General features: G+C 40.9%; 2 protein-coding genes across 12 annotated transcripts in view; one reads left to right on the top strand and one right to left on the bottom strand.

Moving 5' to 3' along the window:
- Positions 1–23,723, bottom strand: part of Eip74EF (Ecdysone-induced protein E74) — a 630,411-nt gene that overhangs the window by 248,557 nt on the left and 358,131 nt on the right. Inside the window, exon 1 of one of the 11 annotated variants that reach the window (XM_071660248.1) lies at positions 10,811–10,839. The exons of the other annotated variants lie outside the window; for them this stretch is intronic. The gene's annotated coding sequence lies outside the window, so the exon portion shown is untranslated. Of the gene's footprint in view, positions 1–10,810; positions 10,840–23,723 lie in introns of those variants that run through there. 11 annotated transcript variants of the gene reach the window in all.
- The window catches only part of Lsm11 (U6 snRNA-associated Sm-like protein LSm11), a 43,394-nt gene continuing 28,135 nt past the window's right edge, over positions 8,465–23,723 (top strand). Inside the window, exons 1-3 of the mRNA XM_071660257.1 lie at positions 8,465–8,660; positions 10,465–10,540; positions 11,727–11,842. Of these exons, the coding sequence (XP_071516358.1) occupies positions 8,484–8,660; positions 10,465–10,540; positions 11,727–11,842 (369 nt within the window). The 5' untranslated portion in view covers positions 8,465–8,483. The remainder of the gene's footprint in view (positions 8,661–10,464; positions 10,541–11,726; positions 11,843–23,723) is intronic.

Raw genomic sequence — 23,723 nt, 5'->3', positions numbered from 1 at the left:
ATCGGCGGTTTTTTTCACAGGAACTTGAAACATCCATCACCTGCTCTTAAGTAGTTTTAAAATTTTTTTTTTCTAGTTACGCTTAAACCACGCGACGGTGCCGTGAGTTCGAGATGAAAAAGCCTACCCTATCCCGTAGAGTAGTACAGCTCGGGCCATTTACGAAGGGGTGGAACAGGACAGTAAAAACATAACACACGCCATCTGTCGCTGAGAGAGAGAGAGAGAGAGAGAGAGAGAGAGAGAGAGAGAGAGAGAGAGAGAGAGAGAGAGAGAGAGAGAGAGAGAGAGAGAGAGAGAGAGAGAGGCATTGAAACCCCGCAAAATCTGGCAGATGGGCGCACGTTCCTCGGAGTCTCCCAGGTCTTCGAGGATGTGCAAACGAGATTATAACGTCCCCGACACGGCGGAGCCCGCCCACCGACAACACCGTGGTGGTGTACAGGACCTGAGTGTGTGTGTGTGTGTGTGTCATGTGTGTGTGGCGCAAGGAATGTTATGCATGACCTACACATTCATGAGCGAGGAAGGAAGAACGAAAAGTGTAAAGAGATCAAGAAGGAAATATACTATATACGGTAGTGCTTGTTTACATTCCTTGTACCATCCTAGTGATCGAGTCTACTTTTCCACAACCTCACAAGGGGTTTTATTTGATGTTGAAAATGAGAAATTGTGAGACGTGAATGACTCTCAAATCCACCCTGCCACCTTATGTAAACGCCTTAAATTTTGGAGGGCTCTGAAAAGCAAGGGAATATGAGCAAACCAAGCGAAACCTACCCTAACCTTATCTATCCTAACCTTTTCTATCTTAAAGGATAGCTTACTCTAGGGTAGGTCAAGATTTGGTTCGTTCTAAAGTTGCTCACTTTATTTAGGTGCGTCGAGGTGCATAAAACTTACGTTGAAAACAGTGCCACTAAATTGATAATAGAGAACATGACACGCTGTAGCCCATCGTTAATTACAACGAAACCGATCTAATTTTGCACAGAAACTTCTGTGATATGTACGACAGTTTGATGGTGAAATTCGCGTTTTACTGCTGCGTTTATGCCGGGACGCGATCGTGCTTGGCGCTGTGGGCGATAAATCGAAATCATTCATGGAACATCCAGCGCATCTACGTGACTTGATGAAAAAAGGCGGAACCGAGTCGATACAAATGAAACAAGACGTCGGCGAGCCGTGCAACTAACTGTAAGTAGCAGCAGTAGAAGGCAAAACGGGTCGAGCAAAGAAATACTTTGAAATCTATTTTTTCATGCAATTGCTGGGAAAATAAGATATATTCCTCCCAGACTAATGCGATATAGCAGACACATGTGTCTAATACCGAAAACAAGAGTAAAATACAAACGCTGTTATCATTCCTTTGGCGTAGATAATAGCTAAAAAAAAAAAAAATGGTGACAGAGATATACATTTACTAGATAAAAGTATCTCAATTTGGAGGTGCAGATGACGGCCTAACTAATGAAGAATAATGTGTGCAGAACAAGAGTAATGAGAGCGAATGCCGATTGCGGGAAAAAAAAGTGATAAATAAAAGATGGTGTATGTACATGTGAATACAGTAGAGATATTTTTTTATCGTGAGAAGTTGAGTGTTTTACATTATTTCTGGTAGATATCTTTACTTCCTTACACCTAAACAAACCTTACATAACCTTACCTAGGCATCAAAGCAAGATTAAGCTAGGCTATCACACCCCACTCGTCGTTCTGTTGTCCATAAGGGTCGTCCCGTCGATTTCTTTTTTTAAAAATGTCCCGTCGTCGTGCTCAACGGTCGTACCTGTCGTGTCCAGCGGTCTGGGCCGCCGTCGTCGTCGTCTTCGCGGGTCGTCCGGTACAGTCGTGTTCGGGAGAGGGGTAGGTAGAGTTTTCTCAACGCCTGCAGGAACTTGTACTGCTTGACGATCCAGTGTGTGGCTGAGGCCCGGGAAGTGCTGCTCCCCAGCCGCTGTGAAAGGTTTCTACCCAGACTTTACCACCCATTTCCCGCGAGACTTCGTATACTTATTTCCTTACCCGTTTCCCTTCCAGACTACGCTGAGTTTAACCTGTTGCCCATCCACACACCAATGTTCCAACCTATTTCCCCTTCCAATGGGCATATCCTCTCCCATTACCCCTTATACTTCTATTAATGCCTCCAAACAATCCCTACAATTGACCATCTCCTCTCCAATCATGTACTTATCCGCCACTCCAAATACCTCATGTGCTTACCCAGTTACCCTCCAAGCCCCTAGGTCGTTTTCCATCTCCCCTTCCAAACGCGTTTGTCCTCTCCTAATTTAGGCATTTCCTCTGAGATCGCAGGCGAATGAAATAACAAATATCGAAGAAAAGCACATCTGGTTTCCCTACAGTTGTTTACACTAGTGATGGACATGAAAGACAATATCAAACCAAAAATACCTAATCCTATATAAAGTTTCCAAGACTAACATAACCCAGCATTATATAGAGCGAATCCATTGAAATGATCCTCGTCGATAGTCTCTAAATCATTTTCGTCCTGGTCCAAAAGTCAGTAATTACCCTATTTCATGCATCCAAATACACACTGTCTGGCCGTGTCTTCCACGTACACTCTGAGTGCCCGTGTTCACACCCAGAACACTCTTGAGTGCCGGTGCTCACATCCAGAACACTGAGTGCAGGTATTCATGCTCTGAGTGCCGGTGCTCACATCCAGAACACTCGTGAGTGCAAGTATTCATGCTCTGAGTGCCGGACCATTGTCGGCTACAGTGGGCGCCAAAAGCGAATAGCGGATCAGTCGCCTTCCGCTGAAAGAGTTGATTGTGTGCCCGTCCAATGGAGTCGGGGGCATTCGCGGGAGTTCTTTCCGCCGGCCAGTCAGCTTTTCCGCGTGACGCTGAAGAAATTCGAAGGTCTCGTTAAGCTGAAGCACAGCTGGAGTAAGATATGAAGAGCTTCGTTAAAACCAAACGGCTCATACAAACCGCCAGAACGGCTCCAATAAATCATACAGCTCGTGTAAACCACCAGAACAACTACTATTAACCAAACAGATTTTGTAAAACGAAAACATGAGTCTACCACTAAATGGTAAGACGTGAAGCAATACAAATAGTGAAATAAGTCAATAAACCGATGAATATCGTTTATTTACCTCTACGTAATTTCTGACAAAACCACACTTTCTGTTTAAGAGCAAAATATTCTTTATACGTTTGCGTTTTCTTTTTTTTTTTATGAAAAAACGAAATGGAATATTTAAGAAATTCTAGTTATCTTGGGCCTGAATAATTAAGGTCAAGTTAATCCTATCCTGGATAGTTTGGGGTCAATCTAACCTACGAATTCCTTTACAAGTAAGATCAAGTTAACCAACGTTTGCATAACGTTACAAGTAATCAGAGACTAGTGTTTACCAGCTCTGAATTCATCACAACTTTTGTTTTATCCAGGTCATAAAGGTCGAGTTAACCATGTCGGGGATAATCAATATAAGTTGGTAGATATCAGATGGTTAAGAATTGATTAATCAAATCTTAAGAGATAATCAAGCTCAATTATCCAGATCCTTGGTTGATAACATACCCAACCAAATAACAATTAACAATGGTTAACCAATGTAATCAAAGATTGACCATTCCCTGGAGGACACATATGAATTAACCGGCCTCCCGTATATCATCATTATTTACCAAGATCTTTGCGAGTTGCCAGAAGCTAATGACACACGCGAGGCCATGACGCGCCATTCCTGGCTACAGAGAGAGAGAGAGAGAGAGAGAGAGAGAGAGAGAGAGAGAGAGAGAGAGAGACAGAGAGAGAGAGAGAGAGAGAGAGAGAGAGAGAGAGAGAGAGAGAGAGAGAGAGAGAGAGAGAGAGAGAGAGAGAGAGAGAGAGAGAGAGCATTCAGCCTGCACGCCGCAGTGTTGATGCCATCACGTGTCATCCGAGTAAAGCTGCTGGAAGGACAAAATAAATAATAATAATAATAATGATAATAATTCAACTGAATCTTGGTCATACTACAGACAGAAGCAATGTAAATTCTTGATCGATCTCGATCCTCATCGTCCCCGCCTCCTTAATTCGTCACCGAAGTCGCCTTCATCGCTTCCCACAACCCCACCGTCACTCCCGCCCGTCACAAACGTTACCACTACGCGTAACAGCGGCTCAAGACTTTATAATCAACAAACTGGGGAATAATACCACTGACCGTAAAAGGTTTAAACACGCATGTTGATGGTAATAACAAGGTGGGCCTGCCATGTCACGTGACGAAATATCCCTCGACTGGTGGCATAAATATTAGCGTTCCTCCAACCGACGTCCTGGGAATAAAATAATTCCAGCGCGCGTGTTTCTGCCGGACATTCACCTAACTTGTCCCGTCCCTTCGCTGTACTCCCGTCTTCCGCTTCGATACGATTGTAATTCTCTCTCTACCGGCCAATTTCCCTCTCAGTATTTCGGTCATCCATTTCCACAGACTTGTTTTATCCATAGTGTGTTTTTCGTGTGTTCTTACGGAATGTCCAGAGTATTTTGTTTGAGTTGCGCGGCAGAAACACTTTCGGAAGACCACAGGGGCAACTGACCGCGCAAAGACGCTGCTCAAAATCGTCTCACGAGAGGCGCAACTCGCCCGACCCCTGTGTGTGTACGTGTGTGCGTGTGTGTGTGTGTGTGAGAGAGAGAGAGAGAGAGAGAGAGAGAGAGAGAGAGAGAAAGAGAAGAGAGAGAGAGAGAGAGAGAGAGAGAGAGAGAGAGAGAGAGAGAGAGAGAGAGAGAGAGAGAGAGAGAGGTTGTATGTCTGTATATACATGAACAAGCAAGCTTGAGACCATGTGAATGAATGTGTACGTATGAGTTTATGCTAGTCAATGAGTTTTGTTCATGAGTACGTATGTGTGTGTAAAGGAGCGTGCGAGTGACTTAGAGTTTACGTGAATGAATCTAGCGTGCGTGTGAAAGAGTTAGAGTGAACCAATGAATGCGTAGTGTGTGTGTGTGTGTGTGTGTGTGTGTGTGTGTGTGTGTGTGTGTGTGTGTGTTACTGTGAGTGTAGGTCCAGTCAATGCAGAAGGAGCCAGCGTGTGCGGAGGGCGTTGAGGTGGTAGTTAGGTTAGCCTCAATCAGGCACAACACACACCAGCACAGAGCCAAACGTCCCGCCACTCGCAGCCCCTCTTAAATAATACATCAGTAACTTCTTTGTCTGATAGTCTTCGCTCTTTGAGCAAGACGGTGTACGACCTAAGAGCAAGGTAGTGTGAGAGACACCTAAAGCACGACGGTGTGCGACACTGGAGCACGGCAGCGCACAAACCTAGTGCACAATGGTGTACGACCTTAGAGCACATAGATATACGACTCAGGTCGTCACGTCGTGCTCTGATACACCACTGAAGAACTGCCAATAATAACAACTGCATCATGGTTAGAACAAAAAATTTTGAGAAATAACTACGAATTCATAGATCTCGTGAATCATCCTAACATTACATACTAAAAACGTTCTGTTAAAAAATGTGCAACTACGTCACACAAAAAAATTCCGCTATGCCGTCAGACTGAAAACATCCAGCTATAATGTCATACTTTTTATATAAAAAGGTCCTCCTGTACCGTCAAGCTAAAAACGTCCTGCTAAAAAGTCATATCAAAAAGTTCCTGCTCCGAAATACTTTAAAAACGTCTTTCTGTAACGTCATGCTGAAAAGGTAGTGCAAAAAACAAACATCTTGAATTATCAATAATGCCTCGTCATTCTCAATATGTGCTTAGCATGATTATAGCCTTGCTGGACATGGATTAATAAAATATTTTTCTAGTTTGATATCAAGCTAACGGTGATACCTCATTCCTACAAGCAAGATAATTTACAACGCTGTTTGAGAAAACCTGACTTGGTTAACTCTAATTAATATTATATACACGAATATTTTGGATTTTTCCATATATCAAATATCACATGAAGAGGTGTTGAAGTCTTTTCAAAAGTTTTTCTTTGATATAGTGTAACTGTTTCATGTTGTCTGACAGATACAAAGATACATTCTTCGTTTATCTAAATTGAAAACGCAGTTTCTTGAGGCAAAATTAAAAAAAATTATGATTGGCAGTCAGTGTATTTCAATAAAAGAAAGCGGGAGAGGAAGAAGAGACAGACAGACAACGAAGAACAAAGACACAACGAAGAACAAAGACGAACATGAACATAAACAGAAAATAATCCTTTATCAATTCCAGGACCGACATTGTCAGCGATCTCCAGTACTGACCATCAACCGAAACTTTTTCAAAACTCAAAATTTACGGTTTTGGAAACAAATCCGAGAGCTTCCACCCAGTCCCAGATAAAGTCGCTTTAGGAGCACATAACATGGCGGTTCTATCAAGCCTCCAGGATCAGTAACATAGAATTCACCGCAGTACTGCATTCTAAGTTCTTGCAAATCTTCGAGTGATAGTCACGTACACCATCTTACCCAGGGTTTCAAAGCAGCTCAGGCATAGTAGAAAAGGCCAGCAGAAACATTGATGATAAGTCAAAGCGTAGAAAAAGCCAGCAGAAAACTGTTGATTGTCAAAATATCTTTTATTTCCTCCCGAACGTTAACGAAGAACGTACGACTTCGTATGTACTGACAGACGAATCGTAGCGAGGCTTCATAAAACGACAAAGCTCAACCTGCCCTAGCAAGCCAAGGTTTCACAACACAACAGAGTACTCCTAGTGACGAAATGGGGCATGGGCATAACAAACGAAAACAAAGAGATTTAGCAACCTGATCTTCGTCGTCTGACATATTTCACAGCACAACAATCTGACACGATGATTTAGCCTAGCTCGGCATGAAAGGAGGACAAGTCACCGCTGTCTGTTGGCAGAAACAAAAATGAAAATGAAAAATATCAAAAATAAACAAACATCAAACTCAAGGCAAAGAATCCTTTACATTACATCTTTGCACTCGCCACGAAGATTCTCAAAACCGAATCAGATCTAAGTGACAAATGAGAAATTAGAAAAATGGTCGAATAATAACCATTAGCAACGGCACAGGGACTCCAGTTTCTCTTATAATGCTCAGAGGAATGAATAATTCATTTCTATGTACAGGAACTATGCTATTTACTAAGCTTGTAATTTGGCTGATAGTGATAAATGTTACTCATTTCGCTGTCTAACACACACACACACACACACACACACACACACACACACATATATATATATATATATATATATATATATATATATATATATATATATATATATATATAAAACCTTGTGTAAGTTAACGCAAATTATGTTCTACGGTTAACACAACAAAACGTTTTAAAAATTTGATATTGCAAAAACGCATAGATACAGCAATCTCCCGTGGCTTAATGCAAATGTCTACCCTTCCCCATTAGACATACAATTACCAACTGGGTAATTAAATACGTGCTGGTAATTAAGATAAATTGGACGTGTATAATTACGATTGAAGCCAGCGCGTCCGTCAGTCGTTAAGCAGATCTGTCTGTAAACTCAATCACACTGATGATCCTAATAACCTAAGTTAATCTATATGCGACACTTGTAATTACTATACATCTGTGGCTCGTGGCTAGCAAAGCGAGGGGAATGCGTGTGTTTTTTTGTATGTTCTTAGTGTGTGTGTGTGAGTGTATTAGTACATACTGTGAGCGCGTGTGCTTACTGTTAAATGTTATGGATTCTAACACACGCATTAATCTCAACTAAAGAATGCTAATCGATAGCCCGTCAGCTCATAATTCTAGCGTGATTGACAGCGATATTCTAACTGGATGTCAGCAACTAACAAAATCTGATGTCACTTCACCAGAGGTCAGGGCGGTGTGACTAGAACTTCCGCCCGGTTGTCAAATATTACCCCTGAATTTACTAGAGTATCACGCCCGTTTTCTGAGAATTTAATATCCAGAGGTAACTCGTCTATAATATCGTTGCTAATATTCTACTCAACAGATTCAATTAGAAAATGTTAGCTCCTTAATTTGTAATATGTACCTCAGATACACTAAATTCCTTGAAATGATTGTATCATTGACACAAGTGTCCAATATCTTTACACGGATTTTTGAAACTATAGAATGCGTCGTGAATAACGGAGACATGTTTCAGTATTTGATATATAATGATCGACTTATACTGCCAGTGAACTCGGTATTTCAGTTTTCAGTGTGATTCACTGTGCATGGAAAGCAATCTCCGATATGCAAATTATCGCAAAGAATGTGCACAAGTTAAAATTAATCTCAATGATGTAGGAATTAATCCCAATAGCTAGATGGTCTCTATCATAAAATCAGCAAGTCAAAATCATTTAATATCATACAACTTTTACTTAATTACAAGGTAAAATAATGGCAATGGGTTTATAAAATTTGAATATCGCGGCTCGTGGTTCCCCATACCGCCACGAGGGCGGCGCTTCAGTAGTGTAAACATGGCGAGCGGTAGTGATAGCCTAAATTTCAAATCTAAGGCCTTTGATCCCGTCAAGGCTCTGTCTTCTTCTGATGTCCAACTTCCAGACCCAGATGCTGAAGAGTACGAGGACCTGAACTCCCTGCGGGAGGCAGTACACAGCCAGAACCTACATGTGGTGCGAGAAATCCCCGGTGTAAGTTTTGCGACTTGCAGGGATCGATCCGCTCTGAGGTTGCCCCGACGAGATATTCATTGCGGGGACCTTTACTTTGCTCCCTAGATACGTTCATGGTGACATAGTAGGCCAGAATAACCTGATACATGGAGTGAACTCCGGCGTATTGTTACAGATTATGTAGTTTAGTTCGGTTTGCCCGTAAGTCATCGACATGGAATCAGGGATTTACATATTTGATTATTGTTAAGGAGAAGATTATCTAAAACATGAGTGTGGCTTGAACTAAACAGATGCCCTAATTCTGCTAGCATTCAAATGAACTGGTGCCTTCATGCTTATCACATAGTACTGGGTTGCATGTTGCTAGGTAATATACTTGAATATTGATAAGCCTTAAAGAGAAGATTGAATATTTCTACAGTCTGGATCGATCAGTTAATCTCCACATGTCAGTTACATTATGTAACTTAATAATGCACCCAAATCATGGTTAAATAATCAAGGATACACAGCAATCATTCGCACATGAAATAATGTTTGACATTGTACCTGATAATGTTAAAATGATTTAAAGTAGCACTGCCTTTGTCGTCTACCTTTGTAATTTGTTAATCAACAGTAAAAATTTTTTCATTGTTTTGCTTACAATTTGGTTTTGTTAGGCTTAATGAAAATTTTGGATTATATGCATAAGCCAAAGAAAGTGTGTTTTTGGTGGACCAACTAACCTGAGTTTTCATTAGCAATTCATACTGTTTTACTACAGATTGCATGCATCTTTTTTCTTTCCCACAATTGTGAGTGTTAAAGTAATACTGATCCACAGATTCAAATTTTTCATATGATGGCTGCAACCATTTACACATTTTTATGGTAATATTTGAAAATAAGTTCAGAGTTTTACTGTTCTTTATCAGAATTTTTTGTAGAAAGCCCTATAGTTGCTTTAGTTTCTATAGGTATATCTTATGTCAAAAACTACTTGTTTTTGATAATCTATCAGTGATTCAAATAAAAAATGTATTCTATGTATAAAGTGAACAAGGCATTTGTTGTACCATTCCCAATAAAGAAGCTCCTCAGTGCACCATATATACTTACAAAAGAGATTATATAGACAAAAGAGTCCAACAAAATCCACCAGCCTGGTCATACTAGCCCAGAGTTCTGGTTCCTCTTCTTCCATCCATATCATCCTCTCAACTTATCGAGTTTGTTCATTTTCATCTACCACTAATTTCCTTCTGAAGAAATATTTTGCAGCTCCTTACTTTGTTTCCATGTTACTAATCTGCATAATCAGAAGTTATTGTGCTAATATTCATGATTTAACTTCATTTATATTCCATTCGGAAGTCGTATAGGTTTAAACATTTAGGCAATATATGAAATTATTACATCTTCAAACGGGATATATCGTATCCATGATTTAAAGTGTGGATCTAATGAGTTAAATATTTATGATTTTACTCTTTTTTTTATACATATGTTGCTTTTCAAGGAATGTTCCATCTTAAGCAGTTATTTCTCTTATGGAATGTATTGTAAGAGCTGTCTAAATAGAGATTTACATCTCATTTTTATTCTCTGCTTAAAGGTGCAATATTAATTGCATTTATTTTAGGCAGGATCAAATTCTGCTTTCTCTGGGAACATTCTCTAATCCTAATTACAGACTATGATAAGGCCAATAGTAAAAGATTTGGCAAAACTTTTTGATTACATCTGTGTCATCACCTCTTGTAAATGCCGTATCTACAGGAGTGTAAATAACAACTCGCACCACTTCATCCTTGCCGACTCTTGCCTACCCCAACAGGTACTGGGCCCTGGAGGGATCCCCAAGCCAGTTGTACGCCAAATATCAACAGAAAGGAAGTTCACAGAGGACCAAGGTAATGCAGTGATCATATCAACTTTCTATGTTGGCTTAATACCTTTTTCTGATCTGTAGCCAATGTCCAGGATTATTTCTAAGCTTAAAGAATTGCTTTTTTACAGCATATACTTCCCAAAGTCAACGATCGTTTATATACTGAACGATTACATTTGACATTAAATTGGTGAAATTAATCAGTATAAAAAGTTTGAAAACTGTACACAACATATTTTAAAGATTAAATCAGTCAGTAAATTAAGATGAAAAAGACTGTCAAGCACTATACCTTTATCCTTTGTCTGTTTCGTGTTCAGGCTTACCTGAAAGAAAACAAAAACTATTTTATATCATAGACACAGAATATATGCTTAATTCTCTTGACATATTTCATTATGTGATCCTTTATGTTATGTGGAAATACAAAAGAAAATTCATTATGAATAAATACTATATGATAGAATTAGTACATGAAATACTTGAGGACAACATGTGGTGTGCATTAGGTTTATTGTATAAGGAATAGCATTGTCAGATGTGATAGGAAGCACATTCTAATTAAGAGAGCTGGCCAGGAAGTGCTGAAATGGTTCAGGCACTTGGAAAAGATAAGCAAAGAAAGACAGACTAGAGGATCTGTGTGTCAGAAGTGGAAGGAACAAGGGAAAAGGGATACCAGGGAGATGGAAGGATGGAATAAATCGAGTGGTAGGGTATTGGGGCCTGAACTTTCTGGAGGGCAATATGGGAAGGCTGGGGTTATGTGCCATTAGTGGACTAAAGCAGGGAATATTAAGTCATCTATGGAACATGGCAGTAGATTATATGCTCTGATTTTGGTACATTATACATGATATGTAGATTGGATGTGTAGAAATGTGTTCCTGATGCTATCTCGCAAATGTAGGAAGGTATTTAGTTATAGAATAAGAATGCTGTTACTTATACAAAAAGATGTTATAATGAATACTATTTTGAATGTCAGTCTTCACAGAAACATAAGGCTTAAGAAAGATCTAAACAGATATTCAGAAAAGTCAGGTAAGGGAGGATATTGCTGAAAATGGTAAAAAAAGTTAAACCTCTTAAAAGCTCTCAATAACTTAAGATCATGAAATGGTTGTGGGACTGTAAATCTATGGTAAATAATAAATGCAGTGATTTAAAAAGCATATGAAAGCATACTTATTAACTTTTTTCATCAGGACCTATAAAAGGTCGCGGTCTCAGGCGGAGACGGAATGTAATTACTCGAATGGAGGAGATGACTGGACCTCTTGCTGTTCTTCGAGAGTGTCAGAAGGACAACATTAGAGTCAAGGTGAGGATATGTTATGGTGAGTAACATGGGATTTGACATTCTTTAATACTAATTTGCCATAATGATGCAGTCAAGTAGTGTCCTAAATTTGTAAAATCATTGTTTCCTCACCCATTCAGAGTTGGTTGATGGAAATGGGTAATTTAAGAAAAGCAGTCTTATTTCATAATTTATAAAAACTGATTTATGTCCTTGATAAACCACAGTAATTAAATACTGCTATGAGCACTTAATCAGATTTTTTGCATGAATTTTACATCCTCATTTTTAGGTTTCTCTTCTCTTTCATTGATAGTGAGGATGTCTGTAGTATAAGTGACTGTATTGCTTGCATAATTTTTCAAGGACTTCTTTAATTTAAGTGATCTTTTTCCTTCCCTTTTAATCTCTGAAAAATGATGCATCAGACATTAAATTTTTTTGTTATACTGGCAAAAATAAAAAGTAGTTGCAAAATTAGTAGAAAATTCATTGAAATACATTAGAAATGAATGTGACATTTTAGACCTTTTTTTTTTTTTGTATCAGACTGTATGTTGATAAGATAGCATCAAGATGGATTTAGATTGATTTAGAGTTTGCAATCTCTCTCTTGAACTATCAAGAGAGATTGAAAGAAACAAAACTCCACATGATACATGATAATCAATGCATAGCATCAGATAGAGGGCATCAAGAATGATCAATGGGATATGAAAACATTTCATGATGAAAGATACAGAACTTTGTATAGTCTGAAGTAATATTTATGAATAAATCACAAGGATAAGCAAATAATGTATGAGAACCCAAAATAGAGTTTGTAAAATAATTCAGTGTACGATGAGAAGAAATATAAAACTTGATACCGCATTTCATTGAGGTCAGATGTATCCAGGATTGTCAATTACAGAATGTGCATCACGATTGAGAGAAAACATAGTGTTCATCAAGCAAGATTTGCAGTGAGTGATACGCGCTTGCCCTGCCTTTTGGCAAAATCTTCTTATAGATAGTTGTAGATAGGCACTCTCTATTGGCCAACAAAAATTAAGCATGAGAAATGTAGGAATGAAGGTGCAGAGATCTTAAAATCCTTAAGAACCCTGAATCAGTTTTTTGGACTGGAGATGTCAGTTACACACACAAGATCTTCCAAAGTGCAGTGGTTAGCTTCTGGGTGTGGTATTCGGCTCACAGCCATCTTATCTGTTCATCCTCCCCTTTGGGTTGGTTGATAAATGGGTGCCTGGATTAGAACGGTATGTATGTGTGTGCATATGTATTGTGTGCACATAAGGGTAAAGAAATGACACACACTGTATATACAAGGTCAGAGATGGGCAACATGAGTGTAAAACTTTTCTTTTAATACAAAAATGATAATGGTGTGCATTTATATGCTTAAATGGCTTTTGAGAGCCATATCCTGAAGTCTGTTTAACTCTAATGTGCTAGAAATATTGTATCCATAACTAAATTACATGAGCTTTGTATCAGAAATTCAAGAAAATGAACATGAAATTGATTTAAGTTGTGGTTACTGTGAAACAGCGGCATAATCAAAAGACAGTTTTCCATTCATAGGTTTGCCTGAGAGACATGTGATTTCTGGTTAATATACATTAGCAAGCTATCCTCTTTTAGTATTCCTTCTTTGTTCTTTTCTGTGTATCCATAACTGGTGATAGATAAATCTCCCTTTTCTCCATCAGTAGTCCTGTAGGGTTCTCTCCAGTATCCTACTTTCTTCCTTTCTTTTATCACAAATACCTACCTCTTTCAATTTTGTTTTGATCAGGATTTGTCAGTAGGGCAGATGTAACTTACTTGAACATTTCTAAAACCCATTTCTTCTTATTTCTTTTCCAAAGCTCTTCACAATTTTCTTATCTCCTTTGATAGGTCTGTAATTCTGCCAATCCATGCAATAAACATGCTTAGTATTATCATATTTAATCTATCCTGGAAGTGTCCTGCAACACAGATTGCTGTCAGTCTAAGAAACTTGGAATTCTTTTGAGATGCTATAGATATTTTTATCAAGAACAATTGCACCAGTTGTTCAGAGCAGTGATTTGTCGTGTTTTAAATAGGACAATTTTTGTGTATCAGGTGGTTTTTAGCTCTCCATATTGCACAACATTGTTGGTTTTAAAGCAATCCATTTTATCAACTCTTCTAATCTGATCTCGAAACTTGCTTTATGCAACAGTGTTGGTTCTATTCCTTCATGTATTATAGATATTACTTCCCTGGTAGTGACTGCTTCTGTGCCTCTACCATTGCATTACATGTTACTTTGTGGCTGTTGGTAACTTAAGGGTGGGCCACTATGATGGCTGTTTCTCTCGTTACACTGAAAAGTTCTGAAACTGTTTACTTTCCTTTTCCCAGTTTTCATGATCTTTACTTTCAAAAAGAGGACTTTTTTCATGACTGGGGTCTTTAGGGGAAAAAACTGATTTTGGCATTATGTTCTTCAAATAAAATGTAGCCAGTTCATCTAATAAAAGTCATAAAGCTGAAATTATTAGGTTGACAGAATTTGTTTAGTTACAGTAAAACATTTATATTATCCACGTAAAAGTTGTTACTTGAAACTAAATATTATTTTTTTTGTGTGTGAATGTGTTAGAAAAAAAGATACAGAAGAACCATTCACACATAACAAAGAATAACTTTTATTTCACCATTAACCATAAAATTTGCTGTACTCTTTTTTTCATGATGCAAGTCTGATATCTTTTATGGCTCCACTGCCACACACTATACATCTTGTGGTCCTTTTGAATTTCATTGTGCTTTTGTACCTTTAATATGGACCATTTGTTGAGTTTATTGTATCATTTATTACCTATACTCCTAACGTGCTGATCTCTGTGTTTCTAAACTCTTCCACTATCACAAACAGCCTGAAAGGACCCAATGGTCTGTTGGTATTTGCTTTACTTTGTATGATGTATTGCTGCAGTACTGGTGTCTTCATTATCTCTCTCCCCTTTCTCTCTTAGCATAACAAATTTGTCATTTCTGATAACTGTATGAACAAACAGTCATGGATTTTTTCGTACTAACTGGGTCTTCGATGACGTGATTGTGTGTGTAATTTTTTCAGATAATAATTTCTGAATACTGTAAAAGTCTTGCTTAAAGTTTCACCGCACACTTCTTGAGCAAAGAAAAACTGAATTTTACTTGGTCAAACTGCTCATTTATTTTCATATTGAAGTTAAATCTTTACTGAAATAAAAAGTTAGCCGACAACTGAAATCATATCACAGCTGACATTTGATCAATTACTCTGCACAGATTAATTCTTTACAGTGTCAGAAATTTTACCACTACAGTTTTTTTCTACAACAGCTGAAAGTATTATGGATTTTACAGTCCAGGTGTCCAGGTTGATTTTCATTTTGGTCTAAACTAGAGGTAGGCAAAGGTGGCCCTCGAGCTAGATGTGGCCCCTTAAAAGATGTAATCCTGACTGCAAGGTCAGAAAAAATTATGGATAAAAGAAGTTAGGTTTGAGTCTGAAATTTTAGCCACCACAGGAAGACCATGAGAGACATGGTCTCTTGAAACATGAGGGGTGGACATTATGCCTTCCACAACTTCCTCCCCATCCCATCTGGGTAATGTTGGGGCAACGGTGTCTTCCACTGTGAAAACACTTTCAATTGAGCTCCTCATATATTTCCTTGTCATCCTCAGTAATACAGTTTTCCCTCTAAATCTCCCTCATGTTACATATCTAAGCTTGCACTTTTTGTATTCTTTACTAAACCATGCCTCCCTCTATTTCAGCATTTCTCATCTGTCTTCATCTAATGGTATCCATGTTCTAACTCCATTGTAGATTTCACAGAACCTTGTATAGAAAATCCTTTTTCTAGTTTACACTGTTGGAGAACTTGATCAGCTGGGTATATGTGTTTAATTATCTATACTCACTCGTGGGGAAGGAGTTTGTCACTCGTGTGGCCCTATCTCTTGAACATTCTCTACTGTCATGCAACTTTTAAAGTAATGTATGCTGCTGCAGTTACTATTACCTCATTCAGTTTACTCCATTTACCACTCTGTAACATTTCTTCACATCTTCTCTACATACTTCTAAACATTTAGCTTAATTTCATGATATATCCTCTGGTCATTCTATCCCTACATCTTTTGAAGATATGTTCACTGTGTTCATCAACTATATGGTTTAAAAAACTATAGGTTTTCTCATCCATGGTGGGGAAAATATGGCCTCTTGCCTTTCCCCCTTATTTAGTTTTCTAATTTTAGTTCCATCTTTCTTGCCCTAGTATGCACCTTAGCTATTTTGTGCTTCTTTAAGAGTGGTAACCAAACATGAGAAGCATATTCTAGTTTTGGTCTAATGTAAGATGCAAACACTTTACTGAAATTTTCCCTAACCATGTACTTGAACGTCATTCTAAGATTTACCTGTGTAACTACTATATGTGTCTTACTGGGAGAGAGTTTTACACTCGTGTTGCCCCATCTCTTTAATTTGTATGAATGTATCATGTCTTTACTCTTGCACACACGCCTGAGCTAGGTACCCATTTATCGATAAGCCCCGAGGGGAGGACGAACACCAGGAATGTAAAGCCGACAACCACGCCCAAGATTCGAACCCACGAGGGCCTAACCCAGGGCTGGCAACTAATGACTCATAGTCAGTAACGCTAACCACCATAGTACGGAGGCTCGAGTGTGTGTGTGCGCGCGCGCGCGTGTCTGCGCATTGCAAGTAAGGGTAGCATCCCACCTGAGTGGCTCAAGGTAGCCACTAGGTTGGCCCTGGACTTGTCATCGGTATGCCGACACTACTGACCCGCCTAGACACCAGGCAAAAACTGACGCGTCGTATTAAGCAGACGATGTCGGGCTTGGTGGCTTTCTAGATTTTATTTTGGGAGGTAATAAGCCCCTCCGTACAGCAGCAGTAAAAGATGAAATTACGGTTGTGTTATAAAATTCACAAAGATAATGGTAAACAGAATAGTAAAGGTTTCATATATATATATATATATATATATATATATATATATATATATATATATATATATATATATATATAGGAAAGGATCACAATTTTCTGCGTGATCAAGTATATTCCTATGAGTCCAAGGGGAAAATGAAACACGATAAGTTCCCAAGTGCACTTTCGTGTAATAATCACATCATCAAGGGAGACACGTTTACCAATTGGCGTCCTAGCTATGTCACTTCGTTGTATATCAACTGACTTATATTTCTCTCTTTTGTCTCCACTGATGATGTGATTATTTCACGAAAGTGCACTAGGGAACTTATCGTGTTTCATTTTCCTCGTTGACTCATAAGAAAATATATATATATATATATATATATATATATATATATATATATATATATATATATATGAATATAAGGTTTTGATCTAACATGAAATGTACTCAACAGCTAAATCAGTATAATCATCCGCTCAACATATAATCGTGATGTCTAGAACATACTGAAACCCAGAACATCAGCTTAACAACCAAGGTTTGTGAGTACATCAAACTAAACGATTGAATGTTTACCTAGACTGTACCGAAGAAAAACTATAATGGTTAAGATAAGACAAATGGTGCCAGGACGAAAAATCCTTGGGTGACGTCATAGTGTGACGTCACGGAGCTCACAAGGCTGCCTCGCTGGCTTGGGGAGGTTAACCGCTCAAATGTCGTTGGGTATGCTCGGCCCCTGACATGCAAACCTGGTCTGTGAATTGGATGATAGGCCTTCCCCCCCCCCCCCCCCCCCCTTCACATTGGTGTAGGTTTCTGTGGACAGATTATACAGGCAAAGCCTACATGCTGACGTTTAATAACTTCAGTATTGATGATGCTCTGATTATATAACCTTCCCACTGTCGGGAAAAAGAAAAATAAGCCATAATGACCACCATCACGCACAAAACAGAAGCAACACTAGATGACAACGGAAATCAACAGGAGCCGTGGAGAAACACCTGTCTCCCGCAAACAGCATTGCCATGAAGTTGGCATAACCAATTTAACAGCGGGGATGCACCACATCTGGCAAAAATAACACCCGCAAACAGAATCGTTGCCTAAAAATACACCACTAACAGTTGTGTCTCGAGGTAAAAACCACGTCGGTTGGCTCACCACACAAACAGCCCGGCAAACGAGGGAATCGTGAAAAGCGGCGATAAGTGCCATCAACGGAGTCACATCGAACGTCACTGCATCAGCGAGCGCTTGGGCATACACACAGCACAAACATCCTGGACACTGACGCGGCCACCCGACGACGTAAGCATCGGGGGAAAACTCCACCGACGTCAACACCAGCACGACGCACGGAGCCCAACACTCCCCATCACCCACCGCCGCAAACAATCACCACAACAGCAACGGCAGCAAAAATCCCTTAAGCAGCAACTTTCACCCGTGCAAGTGTCCTCCCCCTCCTGCTGCTGCTGCTGCTGCAGCGATGACCGTGTATCTCCCCCAAGAACCCCCGAGTTTGGAAGGGGAAGGAAGCGCCTTGCTAAGGGCAGGAGGTGTGCAAAGCACATGGGACAAGGAAGACGTAGTTCATGAGGGGGCAGAGGGGTATACAGAGAGAGAGAGGGAGGGAGAGGGTTGAGGAACATAATGCCAGTGGCAAAAATAAAATGAGGTGGAATCCATCTGAGGTCAAGGTCAAGGAGGGTGGAAGAAGTAGGTCATTGCCACGTCCTCAGGAAAGGAATGAGATAGGGACCTGAAATAACACACACACACAAAAAAAGGCACAGCTGGTGATGGGATGGGACCGGGGACTAGAGCGGGTGGTGATGGGAAGGGACTTGGGGACTAGAACAGGTACTGATGGCATGGGACTGGGGATTACAGCAGGTGGCACTGGTCCTTGTAAGTTACGATTTGGTGATTTATTACGTAACTAACATTATTCTAAAAGGACGTAACTAAAATTAATATAAAAGGACGTAACTAACATCATAATAAAAAGGACTCGATAGCAGGTTTTGTTAAAACCACGAAAAAGATTACACGAAAAGAAAAGAAAAAAAAATGCAGAATAATATAGAGTACATATAACGAAAACACGAATGTGGCTGCGTCATAACTTCACCATACATGGCTGCTTCAGCCCTGGAACATTAACTGGATGGGAAGAGGGTTATGGGGTTGTGGATGAGAGGGGGAGGGAGGGGGGGTTAATTTCCTCGAAGGGTAAAGCAGGAGAAGAGAAGGGTGTGAGAACAGCTTGCTGTCGTGAGGCAAGGTTAGGCAGGTATTTCCAGCGTCCCCCCAATGGCCCTGTATAGTCAGTCAGTCTTCCAGTCCCCAGCTACTGGAAACTAGATATTCGAAGGTTACCTTCCCATACGTTACGTAGCCACAGCCAGAGCCACCTCTTCCCCCCACACACATTCTAGCCTTTGGAAATATTTCACAGCCACCTCTACCCGCACACTCCAGCCTTTGGAAACATTTTTGTAAAAGGTTTACGGTAGCAAAATGTATACTCTGCAATCACTTTTTTTTGTTTTGTTTAATTCTTCAATCAGTGCATATTGTGAAATAACTGATAAACCCCCTTCATTTAACGTCAGACTGGTTAAGTAGCGTGTGCTACAGACCCGCTGGGAAAACCTTATTTCGTTAATTAGCAATGTACATTCTGCAAACTTCGTAAGCTTATTTTCTTTTACAGAATTAATAGATATATTTAGTTTAAGCCACTCGAAACTATTTCTAATTGAAGTTTTAGTATTGATTTACTACAATTATTGGAAAGTTTCAAATTCCAGTATTTAGACTACGCAACCCTGTAATGTTTTAAGCCACGCCCTGTAAACACCAAAGAAACGTCGACATAATAGAAATTAACTTCATGTATAAACCAGTTTGAGAACCATCAGGTAAACCAGTGCAAGATAACGTATGGTGTTCCATAGCCCTCACACCGTATAAGTTTAGGAACCGTATGAAACTGTTCATAAAATTTAACGATAAACTAGTAATACTATCCAAATGTAAATTCTCTGGAACTTTAATATACACTAGTTTATATTTATATACACTGTATATTATAGATCCCGCTTATAAGAGCTTTAGAACTCGGTATCTTCATATACAGCAAGCGTGGAAACCATACAGGATTAGTGTTAGTTCCCGTGTATCGTGTAAGTTTTTACATTGATAAATGGAGATTTGAAACAAAAACAAAAAAATTACCCCGTTCCCCTTAACGTTTATCAACCTCCTCCCCCATCCAACCCCTCCCCCGGCCGTCCTCTCTTTTGGCAAAAGAAAGAAAAAAAAAATTAATGACCAATTCTGTGGACGACATTTAAAGAGGATAATTTCGACATTTTCATTTTTCTTTTCTCGACTGGTGTGTTGGTGGTGGTGGTGTTGGGACTAAACAGTGTGCTTAAACAGTGGCGAGGTTCAAAGTGGAAGTTATATATTCTGACTGTTTGTGTAAGGGGGGAACGGGAGAGGAGAGACCATGATCAGCTGGAAAAGGTGGAGGTCGGTAGAGGGAAGGGAGGGACGGTGGATAATTAAGGGAAGAGGAGGGCAGTAAAGAGCCGGTTACGTAGGTAGGTCGGAGGAAGGGAGTAAAAGGTGAGGAAGGAGTGTTTTCAGGTAACAATGGGGGAAGGGCGGAACGCAAGGTACTCTGTGCTTATGGGAAGGTAGTGAGGATCATAGAAGGGGAAGGGGGCTGGGTTAGAGAGGGGTAAGGGAGAGGCAGGCTGGCATGTGGGGATATAAGGCAGACGTGACGGCCTGGCTGTGGGGTAGTGTACATGGGAAAGCTGGATAACAGAAGATATGATGGTGTATATTGACGAGGTTATCTGCTGGAGGACATGGCATGTGAAAGCCAGGTAACAGAACACCTGTGACAAGGATATTTGCTGAATGACAGTACTATTTTACTATTTATATATATATATATATATATATATATATATATATATATATATATATATATATATATATATATATATATATATATATATATTCAATCCTTTTTGGAAATGTAAATGTTTCATCTGGAATTTGTTTAAAAGTAGTAATATATCTAGCACTTATTTTTTATTATAGGAATATATTAAATAGTTATAAACAATAGGGTAAAGTATAGGGTAAAGTGTTTGGTCTTCACTGTGGGATTATAAATACATGGTCGAGGAGGGGTTTCGATCGTGGACCTTGTTTTCTGATTAATCAAAGGTTTAATGATTGTAAACGTAATTATTGGTGGGTCAAAATTAGCTTCAACTGCTATAATAAAACTGATATATGTGGAGTGCAAGCGTTCTTACATAAGTACCGGATAAGTCTTTATATACATACATTAAGTACTGGATAAGTCTTTGTGTACACTCGAGAAGCACAATTAAGTCGCAGACGGGAAGCTTATGAGCCATGAAGAATGGATCGCATTTAATAGCAATTTATTTCAGTCATTTTCTCATCACTTATCGCATATTGTCGATCCTTGAAGGATCTATCCATGCTCCCACGCCAAGCACACACAAGCCACCTGATTCAGTCGTCCAGCTGGAATAATTATCGTCGCATGCTTGTCACTCCTCTTAAAGTGCAAGGCTGAGGGAGAGGGTGCCATGACAGAATGCAGTGGAGAGGTGCGTGAAGGTCGAGAGTAGAGGGTAGGGCAAGAGAGAAGGAGGCTTACTGTAGAGGGAGGCCCTTGGAAGGGTTCGACAGGATAGGGAGGCTGTAGGAAGCGTTCGATTGTAAAGGGAGGTCACAGGAGAGATTCGACAGTAGAGGGAGGCCGTATGAAGGGTCCGACAGTTATAGGGAGGCCGTATGAAGGGTCCGACAGTTATAGGGAGGCCGTATGAAGGGTCCGACAGTTATAGGGAGGCCGTATGAAGGGTCCGACAGTTATAGGGAGGCCGTATGAAGGGTCCGACAGTTATAGGGAGGCCGTATGAAGGGTCCGACAGTTATAGGGAGGCCGTATGAAGGGTCCGACAGTTATAGGGAGGCCGTATGAAGGGTCCGACAGTTATAGGGAGGCCGTATGAAGGGTCCGACAGTTATAGGGAGGCCGTATGAAGGGTCCGACAGTTATAGGGAGGCCGTATGAAGGGTCCGACAGTTATAGGGAGGCCGTATGAAGGGTCCGACAGTTATAGGGAGGCCGTATGAAGGGTCCGACAGTTATAGGGAGGCCGTATGAAGGGTCCGACAGTTATAGGGAGGCCGTATGAAGGGTCCGACAGTTATAGGGAGGCCGTATGAAGGGTCCGACAGTTATAGGGAGGCCGTATGAAGGGTCCGACAGTTATAGGGAGGCCGTATGAAGGGTCCGACAGTTATAGGGAGGCCGTATGAAGGGTCCGACAGTTATAGGGAGGCCGTATGAAGGGTCCGACAGTTATAGGGAGGCCGTATGAAGGGTCCGACAGTTATAGGGAGGCCGTATGAAGGGTCCGACAGTTATAGGGAGGCCGTATGAAGGGTCCGACAGTTATAGGGAGGCCGTATGAAGGGTCCGACAGTTATAGGGAGGCCGTATGAAGGGTCCGACAGTTATAGGGAGGCCGTATGAAGGGTCCGACAGTTATAGGGAGGCCGTATGAAGGGTCCGACAGTTATAGGGAGGCCGTATGAAGGGTCCGACAGTTATAGGGAGGCCGTATGAAGGGTCCGACAGTTATAGGGAGGCCGTATGAAGGGTCCGACAGTTATAGGGAGGCCGTATGAAGGGTCCGACAGTTATAGGGAGGCCGTATGAAGGGTCCGACAGTTATAGGGAGGCCGTATGAAGGGTCCGACAGTTATAGGGAGGCCGTATGAAGGGTCCGACAGTTATAGGGAGGCCGTATGAAGGGTCCGACAGTTATAGGGAGGCCGTATGAAGGGTCCGACAGTTATAGGGAGGCCGTATGAAGGGTCCGACAGTTATAGGGAGGCCGTATGAAGGGTCCGACAGTTATAGGGAGGCCGTATGAAGGGTCCGACAGTTATAGGGAGGCCGTATGAAGGGTCCGACAGTTATAGGGAGGCCGTATGAAGGGTCCGACAGTTATAGGGAGGCCGTATGAAGGGTCCGACAGTTATAGGGAGGCCGTATGAAGGGTCCGACAGTTATAGGGAGGCCGTATGAAGGGTCCGACAGTTATAGGGAGGCCGTATGAAGGGTCCGACAGTTATAGGGAGGCCGTATGAAGGGTCCGACAGTTATAGGGAGGCCGTATGAAGGGTCCGACAGTTATAGGGAGGCCGTATGAAGGGTCCGACAGTTATAGGGAGGCCGTATGAAGGGTCCGACAGTTATAGGGAGGCCGTATGAAGGGTCCGACAGTTATAGGGAGGCCGTATGAAGGGTCCGACAGTTATAGGGAGGCCGTATGAAGGGTCCGACAGTTATAGGGAGGCCGTATGAAGGGTCCGACAGTTATAGGGAGGCCGTATGAAGGGTCCGACAGTTATAGGGAGGCCGTATGAAGGGTCCGACAGTTATAGGGAGGCCGTATGAAGGGTCCGACAGTTATAGGGAGGCCGTATGAAGGGTCCGACAGTTATAGGGAGGCCGTATGAAGGGTCCGACAGTTATAGGGAGGCCGTATGAAGGGTCCGACAGTTATAGGGAGGCCGTATGAAGGGTCCGACAGTTATAGGGAGGCCGTATGAAGGGTCCGACAGTTATAGGGAGGCCGTATGAAGGGTCCGACAGTTATAGGGAGGCCGTATGAAGGGTCCGACAGTTATAGGGAGGCCGTATGAAGGGTCCGACAGTTATAGGGAGGCCGTATGAAGGGTCCGACAGTTATAGGGAGGCCGTATGAAGGGTCCGACAGTTATAGGGAGGCCGTATGAAGGGTCCGACAGTT

This window comes from Panulirus ornatus, chromosome 5 (genome assembly GCF_036320965.1).
Source record: "Panulirus ornatus isolate Po-2019 chromosome 5, ASM3632096v1, whole genome shotgun sequence".
NCBI lineage: Eukaryota > Metazoa > Arthropoda > Malacostraca > Decapoda > Palinuridae > Panulirus > Panulirus ornatus.
Note: the sequence above shows the minus strand (reverse complement) of the source record. Positions and strands in the feature narration are given on the sequence as shown.